General features: G+C 38.0%; 1 protein-coding gene across 4 annotated transcripts in view; it reads right to left on the bottom strand.

Moving 5' to 3' along the window:
- SPTBN1 (spectrin beta, non-erythrocytic 1) overlaps nucleotides 1–9,306 on the bottom strand; it is a 135,863-nt gene that overhangs the window by 1,322 nt on the left and 125,235 nt on the right. For 3 of the 4 annotated variants that reach the window (XM_083832310.1, XM_083832311.1, XM_083832312.1), the window contains 4 exons: nucleotides 9,026–9,089; nucleotides 3,626–3,864; nucleotides 2,143–2,316; nucleotides 336–378 (listed from right to left, as the gene is read on the bottom strand). In XM_083832310.1, coding sequence (XP_083688436.1) covers nucleotides 336–378; nucleotides 2,143–2,316; nucleotides 3,626–3,864; nucleotides 9,026–9,089 — 520 coding nt within the window. Of the gene's footprint in view, nucleotides 1–335; nucleotides 379–2,142; nucleotides 2,317–3,625; nucleotides 3,865–8,337; nucleotides 9,090–9,306 lie in introns of those variants that run through there. The other variant, XM_083832313.1, reaches the window with a different exon arrangement.

The raw sequence follows: 9,306 nt of genomic DNA, 5'->3' as shown, positions 1-9,306 counted from the left end.
CAAGAAGACCCAAAGGTAGAAAGCTGTTAAAATCGGTGCACCACAGTCTCTCTCTCTCATTCATTCAACATTGGAGATGGGGAATGGATAGAAGTGGGAAATTAAACACAGTCCTAACTCATCATCTGGCAGGGGCTGTCTACTACAAGCTGTATCTTGTATCTGAGAAGCCCTGGTTTGTCTGTGGGAGCTTCTGAATCTAAACGTAACGCACACATACATGATTCAAGACCAGGAAATCAAAGTGTATCCCGAGCTCTTTGCATTTTTTTTCCCCAGTTGCACAACAGCACAGATTCCACATCAGTAATGCATAGTGAGAAAAACAAACTTACATCGTCTTTGGCTTGGAAGAGGTATTCATTGCCATCAGTCAATCTGCAAAGAAAACCACCATCACAAATTTAGTTTAGTAATAGTCACACTGGTACAACTCATGCTTTTTTAATTACAGTATGTAATCAGACCGAGACATATAGGACAGTCATAACATCTATATACACACAAATACACCCCAACAACTAATGTTTTAGTATCTCATACTATCATGCAGATGCAGCCACACACACTGTATTCTGGTGTCTATACATGCTTATGATAGTGGATGTGTTCCAGTATGTCAGGATGCACTGCAGAGGGAGGTTGCCATCTTCAGCAGCTGATGACTGCTGTTTCAGTACTTGCTCTTTCAGGCAGATCTCTTCTCTTTTGGAAACGATAGTATAAACGTTTATTCAATACTTTAAAAAGACAGAAGTCACAAACAACACGCAGAGTTTTCACTGCTTTTGTAGAAACCTGTCAAAATTCTGCAGCTGCCCTGCTGTCGTAAGTACTGTGGTGATGACTCAAGATACTGTACTGTATATTATTCATGAGTAGCTGCTGCTGCTTTCTCTGCTGATTTTACTCAGAGGGTTTAACTGGAATATATGAAATGATTTATGTGAGGACATATATTAATAAAAAAGGACCGAATAACTTCAGGCATTGAAACAAGTCAGAAGCAGAGTCAGTCGGAATGGCATTGCAGGCTTCCTGAGCTTTCCCCAGAAAATGAAAGCATTTTACAATCTATTTATGAAATGAAATTAAGTATTAGTCAGTAAAACAACGTTAATGTAAAGTAAGACACTTGGAAGAATGTAACTATGCCTTTCTTCTTTAAACAATAAAGGAAAATATTTTCAGTGTATTTTCCACTAGCCCTTTTAGTGAGAGATTTGCCTGCACGTGAGATCTACAGAGACCTCACCCTTTGCAGAACTGAGCCTCTCAGGTGTTCTCCTTCTCAGCTTGGAGAAAGAGTTTTGCCATGATGAGCTGGCATAACTCTCTGGGGAATTCTTCTAATGAGAATGAGTGAAGAAAATAAGCTACATGCAGTTACCCAAGAGACCGGATACAGGTGACAGGGAAGGAAGGGCAATTGCTTTTTCTGCCTAAGTTCATATTTGGAACACCTTATTCTTACATTATCAATTCAGAGTTGTTTGAAATAACATGGAGGATGAATCATATAGCTGTAGGCTATGTTCAAGAAGGTTAACAGCAAGTTTCCCTAAATATGGATTAAATCGAATTTAGAGGATTCTTGCATCAATGTCAACTTAGAAAAATATTCCATCTTGGATTCCACAATGGGATCAGTTCATAAAGTGAGTCTCCTCCGAAAGAATCACCTAACAGCTGCGTACTAGTAAAATACTTTTTAACTGTGGGCACTAAAAGATTGATCAGTAAAACAAACACAAGACTTTGGAAATAAAAGCTTTTTTTTAAATCCTTTGAACATTAAGTACTTTGTACACTTCCGTATGAATGGTCTGTAACTACATGTTCAAAACCTGAAAATGTCATTGATACCTGGAAAGTTCAGCATTTTTAAATGCAGGCTCTTAACTTTAGGAATACACACCTAGTCTTGTCCCAGACATAAATAAAGTGCACTGAGTATTTTGATAGTGCTTGCTACCTTTGATATGGACCATGTATCCAGTGTTGGGAAGACCCTGTTCAGAAAAGCAGACTCTGCAGTAAATATTCACGATCAGTTCGTGGGCTGGATCCTGCCAAAGAATTTGTCAAGTGAACATACCCACCACAACTTAGGCTAACATAAAGATACTTGTACAGATTTACCTTAGCTTGAACACATGCTTTTTCTTTTTATAATCGACTGCTATTTCACAGACTGCTTCTTTCAAGCTGACAGGAATCTCATTGTGGTAGGGAATGCCAGAAGCAGCAGCTTTTGAATCCTTGTAGAAGCCCATTTCTTGGTTGTTTATGACACAGTACACGTTATGCCATGATCTTCAGGACATGGAAAATAACAAAAATACTTGTCAGTCTAATGCTCTTACTTGCACAACTGGAGAAACTGAACACAATGATTACTGTATGATAACAGAGACCACTTCAGTCTGAGGATAGAAATACAGTATACTATGTCCTGTAAAACACAGATTAAAAAAAAAAATCTCTCATAAAAGCACTACTTCAAGACTTCAAGACAGAAGTCCTGACTTTGAACCAAATGAAATATAGATTTCCAGAGCTCTCTGTGATAGCATGTTAGCATATCCTAACAGTGGGTGGATTATTTGGCAGACTATGCAGTTTACATCCTTGGGAGAGAAACCAATTGACCTTTTAATGACTATACTTTATTACAGAAGGAATTCTCATTGTGCTGCAAGCTAATGAACAGACTGCATATGACATCCTTGACTGTTAAAAATGCTCTTAGAGACACTGTCTACTTCATTCTCTAATACAGCTCTAAAGATCAATTACTAGAAATAAGAGTCTCTAGATATTAGTACTGGTGGCTGTCACTGCCCCAGAGTAGGTCTTCTCTGTTGTGAAATAACTAGCTGAAGAAAAATCATGGCTGGATTGTAATGCAGCTTACTGACTAGTGAGCTGCACTGAGCTCCATGGAGCACCTCAGCTCTGACCAAATCCCTCAGGTGTTGGTGTAGCTCAGTACTTGCTAGTTGACACTTTTCTTTTTAGTTAAGTCATAAATCTGGTTTCAAGAGCCTTCTCAGGTCATGAAGGACCAGTGTCTGCTTTTCTACTGCAGACAGGAATCTCAAAAAATTTGCCTGTTTGAGAACGGCAGGATTGAGTCCTCAGGAATGGACTCAACTAAGGCACACAAAATCATCTTCACCCGCTTTTCTCTTCTAAACAGATTACAGTGTAGGTGGAAAGTGCTAATGTGCAAACAGATGTCAGAAGAATATGGACATTTCTGTTCTCACACCTACATGTTTTTCTTTTCTTGTAGTAACGTACAACTCAAGAGATCTGGAATCAAATCCCACTACTGCCATGAATTCATCATGTGAAGTGGGAAAATCATGGTATCTTTATGCCTCTGTTTTCCACCTTCTAAGTGTGGCTAATACTGCATTCTCTACTATGTATCATTAGATAGCAACTTCATTGAATATACTGTTCGATCATGTATACACAGTTCCTAGAACAACAGGAGCATAATCTTGGAAAGTACTTTGGAGCTGTGAGAAGACAATAACAGCAGTGGTAACATTTACCATCTCACATCACAGTGAGTTTGGATGCAATTATATGCATTAAGCATCAAGTACTCTACCTGCTGGAGGCTTTCTTGCTGTGTGTCTCCCACTCATGTTTACGATGTAAGAAGCCTTCCATCTGAGCTGAAGGAATCTCCTGTGTTTTGGCTGGTAGGGTAGCAGCAGTCTGGGCCTGAATGGCAGCCTTGGCTTTGCGGTCTGCCGTTGGAGAAGGAACAGGACTAGACTCTTTTGAACTTGTCCTCTGTTCTGCAGCTCCATTGACCATTTCATTTGTTTCTGCAGTTTCTGCCACCTAGGAACAGTGGAAGAAATGTTCAGCTAGATGCCTCATGACACTAAGGTTTCTTGCAGTTAATTTGTTTCCCTGCACAACGTGGCTGTGTATAAACTTTGCCTGGAGAATGACACAGGCCAAAAAATCTTTCTCACATTCCATGGAGACACAGAAGGCCAAGGAAATTAGAAGGTATGAATGGATTAGTACTCATTTTATAGGTGGAGAGACAGGAATATAAGAGCTGCTAAACTTCAGTGTGAGTTTTACTGTGCTTTGCTCTGCTAGTCAATTCATATTCTTTTATATATTGTTATTCCTAAAATGAGAGCATTCAGTTCTGTTGCTAAGTGCTCAAATGTTTGGAACAGTAACAATCACACTTTCTGTGAACCTGAGAGGAACAGTAGAAGTTATACACATCAGCCACCTTAAATACATTTATAACATTACTGGGGCATAAAAAGTCTATGAAAGGTATTAGCTGTATGTCAACAGAAAAATATGTCAAAATTGCCCAGGAGCATTTACAAAAATTTGCAGAATTTGTTTCTGTAAAAGCTCCTTTCCCACTTTCCCCATTCCCCTAGTGACACAACAAAATCAAAACATGCAGAAATTAGAAAGATTACACCATGCATTTCATCTCCACCATCTCAGTTAGGATATTGGATCTTAAAGACAAGGGAAATGAGGTCATACGTCATTTTATCATGGTCTTTTTCAGACTTTCATTATTAGGTGGATTGGATTTTTGTTAAAGGAACTGAAAACCACCACAGTCACACAACATCACACAGCTATTTACCCCCAAACAAAGACAGAACCAAGGCCTTGCCCATCACTTGCTTTGTTGATCGCGTTGCCTGTCGCACTGTGATCGAGATAGCCTAGAGAGCAGCCATGTTTCCAGCAGCTCTGACTGGTCAAGCTGTCGACGTCTTCAGGAGCCATTCATCCAAAAATCATTTAAATTGGAATCCTAATGGCTATACACTTTGGAAATGCAGCTTGGTCCCAGTTTTTTTTTTTTTTTCTTGTACCATTACTTTGACATGTAGAGCCATTTGGTAGCAGCTCAGGAGTTACACAACCAGTGTGTATTATTATTATTAGCAAGTTACTAAAGCTTAGTGCTGCTAATGCTCTAGTAGATTACAAACATTCTGGACTGTTTTTATGCAGACAAGCAGGTATTTGTGAATGGCACAGTAATTAGACATTCCCACTTCTGCAAAAAGCCCGGACAATTCAAAAGCAGCCGAATTATTATGCAACAAACTAAATTTCGCCACCATTGTCTAAAACTTCTTGTACCTGCCAAGTATACATTATTGTACCTCACACCTTTGTACCTCAGATATTGACCTAGAAAGATCTAAGTGTCAGCTTGCTATGAATATGGGAAGGGTTGGTTAACTGCCTTTAAGCAATCTAAATCTCCAGAGTACAGACACTACATCACTGAAACAGGGAAAGAATCACAGCTCACATTCCACTTCAAGTCATATCTATTTTACTCTGTCCCTAAAGACACGTAGCCTTACAGCCTAGTTATCAGAAGGAACATCTACCCTGCACTGAAGATCTATCTAGTGTTATCCAGCTGGAGTAAAAATCAATGATGCTGCTTCTTCAAACTTAGGTTAAGTCAAAGCCATCAAACCGTGCTATTTGTATTCAAATCTCAAAATAAAACAAAAATGTTGATTAAAGGAGGGCAGGAGGTAGGGGGAATAAATAGATGAGACTGAAGATTATCCAAACACTGCCAGCACTGCTGCTGCAACACAGGTAGTGAAATACACAACCAGTGATTCACCAAAGAATGCTTAATTAATTAATCACCACCAGCACTGATCAATGGCCAACATACCACATTAAAGAAAAAGGAGAGCCCTTTGAAAATTTTACTGACCACTGACTGTTACTGAACTTCAAACATACTCTTCTTTTAAACTGACAGGATCCCTGTCTGAGATACACGAGGCACTTGTGAACAGCAATAAAGAATTACTGGAGACTTGTAGTCTGCATGCTACATAGACCACAGTTGACTCAGCACAACTACCCAGAACTACCTATTAGCTAAGCCAATGCTGAAAGTAGTATGTTTTCTGTAGTGATACAGACAAGATGTGAAAATATTACAGATTTTGGGGTACCTGTAATGGTTAATCTGAAGTAAAACAGACAAGTTCCAGAACAGCAGCCACTGCACAGCTACTTAAAATGTTTTTATGGTAAGTAACATGTAATTCAGTGCTGCAATCTACAAGCCTGTGGTTTTAAATGGTAACTGCCAACTTTAATTACACAATCAGACCTGTAAAATCTACTTAAAATGCTGCTGATTGTAAAAGGGCTATGAAAAGCTTTATTGATGCTCTTTCAGGTTTTATTTCCTTTCCATGTGTTATCTACAATTAACAGAAAACAAGCAAAATAAATCTGAATCATAAACAGGTATGCAAAGAATGTGTCATGAAAATAGAGAAAAACAGGAGCTAAACAAATTTTAATGAAAACATGCATTTGGCATGCAAAGACAACGCAACAGAGGACAAACATTAATAGCAAACTGTACTGTTACAACAAAACAGTTATCACGTACATGAATACAGTTTTCTTAATCGTGACTGAGAGATTAGTTGCGAATTCTTTAGTGGCTAAAGACTACTCTTGAGGTATATTTAAGTCAGGACTGTATAACATGCAACAAGACAGCCGGTGACAATGACTGGAGAAATCCCTTTGATTTTCATAGTGCTTGAAGCAACATTAAGTACAGGTCATCAACTTAAGTCTCTGCACCACAGCTTAAATAATAGAGACATATTTGCCTTTTCAGATGCAAATAGATGACAGCTTGTGTGTATTGTTCTGGCATAAGTAACCATTTTAATGTTTTAAGCCAGAACCATACGCCATACTGAATTGGTGAAATCTTACACTTCTTGTGCCTAAAATGATGACCTTAATTGATGACGTAATTTATTTTTCTTAATCATGTAAGTATCATTTCTATATAGAAGTGGACTAATGCAAGTAAAAACATGTATCTATATAAATTACCTTTACAAACTAATTTTTAGCCAGAATACATCTGAAGGCTTCCCAAATTGCGGTATCTGAAGCTACAGCTAAAGTGCTCTGAGAACTGCCATACTCTTAAAGGCACACAGACCCAACACTGGTGTAAGTAGACACCAGATCATTTGCATAATTTTATATGAAAATTTAAAAAGCATTAAGAATATATATCTTGTTATCCTGACAAAAGAAAAAAAACATGCATCATGAAGTGGAAAGACAAGTTACAGTAAAAGTACAATTACTGAAGCACATCCTTTCAACCACCTCTCTTTATGAGCTTAGCCAATACAGAATATTATAGCTGCACTGTTCAGCTGGTTGTCAGAGAAAATCTGACCAACTACAGCATATTTCATGCCTCAAGTCAGAAATAATACAGCTGTGTACATCTGATGTATTGCAACACAAGATTCAGTGAACTGACCTAAAAAGCTCTCACGGAAGACTGTGAAGTGTGGATGGCAAAGATTAACATGGAAATGCATTATGTTTCATGGTAATAAAATAAAAAATGAAGCAAACAGGTGATGTATAAGACTGTGATAACCAGCAAGGTGATGATGATCTGGGATTCATATTCCTTGCCACAACTACATATAATTTCATAAACATTAGAATGTAAAACACTCATCTCACTTCCTCATTAATATTGAAGATGAACTGAAAGGCTTTATTTAAAAGAAAGAAAAAGACAGAACTGCTTATTATCCAACAGCGTTAACAGAGTCTGTGTGAAGACCCAGAAGTAACTGGGATGGATGATCTGAAAGGTAAGCTTATGCTGAAAGACAGCCAATGTCTAGACTGGGACCTTTATTTCTTTTGTGGTAGAAGTTCTAATATCTGCTGATGTGAGCCTGCCAGGAGCCCTTCTTGTGTTTACTATGACCTGAAAGAGTGAGGTTCAAAAACATGACAGAGAAGTGCCAGTTTTTACCACAATTCAGAGCATCAATTGGAACAAGCAGGCTTTGCAGGAAGGTAATGAAGGGATAGGACAGTTTTCAACTACTGTGTTGCTTTAAATAAACATACATATTTACTGTTATTTCTATGGCTGCACATTTAAGAGTATTGGCATGCATCCTGACTCCACTAGAACCTTCTCTGTCAAGAAGGATAATTTTGAATTGACAATTCAGCCTAGATCTATAGAAAATAGAGAGCTGGGATCTTAGACCAATGTACTTTATTTCACTTTCAAAGAAAAGTGTCACAACTTCTCCATAAGGGTCTGCATCCTAATCTCATTTGTACCACTGTATCTTCAATGTCCATCAATGGAACTGCTGTTGCGTAAATTCTCCAAGGGAAAATGGGGCCCCAAAACAGAGAGTCAGCAAGATCACAACTCTTCCAAAGGACTAAATTCCAAGATAAATCTAAAAACTATTTTTTATTGGTTTATTTCATGTTTATTTTTATCTGCAGTCAATGAATCCATTCTGCATGGAATGTTATAAAGCTAACCTTAAGGCTTTTAATTTGTTGGTAGTTACAACACTCCCCTCCCTCCCAGCCTTTTCTACTGAGCTCATTTGCATGTATTGTCTTTGGCCTTGTGAATAACTCACTTTCTAATGCAGCTGATTTAATAATGTTGCCGTGCTGAAACCTGTTAGTATAACTCGATGCGTCATACCTGTCAGATTCTAGTTCTCTTCTTCATTATGATGTAATCTCATTAAATCTCAATTACTCATATAAAAGACGGTTTAGCTGGAAAATCTTAATACTATTAACGACAGGAAAAACTCACAGTAAATAACATGAAATAAATGTGTCACCTTAAAGCAACTGAGTGTCAGTGGGGATATTGAAATAAACAAGGATTAAAGTGAAACAAAATATATCTCCAAGGGGCTGCTAATTAAATAAAATCAACTGATGGGAAGGAAGAGAAAAGCAGCAGGGAAATCTGAAGCCAAAAGATTAAACCAGAACCAGTAAATCATACTGAAAAAATGGTGTCTTTTGCTGCAAATGTTTCTTTATGTCACAGTCCAGACCATGATCGGTCATTGGCTGTCCGTCTGCTAATAAAGTTTTTGTAGTTTTGGTAGGTTTGGGAGCGGTAACTAACCCGTGGAGATTCCTGGTCTGATGGCAAACCATTTTGGGAAACCTGTTCTCCTTTTGTTCCGTCCCTGTTGAGAAAGGAAGAAGAAAAGATATTAAGTTATTGAAAGTCACAAATCTTTTTCACCAAAACAAGATTTTCCTACTGAATTTTACATATCTCAAATTCAAACAAGCTCTTAAAAACTGCCAAGTCATCTGTTGACAACACTGTAAAAGCATTGCCTTTAAAACGTTTCCACTTGCAAGGGCAGAAGCCTACTGCAATAAAGAAATGAACCGCTG

Source organism: Anser anser (assembly GCF_964211835.1).
Source record: "Anser anser genome assembly, chromosome: 3".
Taxonomy (NCBI): domain Eukaryota; kingdom Metazoa; phylum Chordata; class Aves; order Anseriformes; family Anatidae; genus Anser; species Anser anser.
Note: the sequence above shows the minus strand (reverse complement) of the source record. Positions and strands in the feature narration are given on the sequence as shown.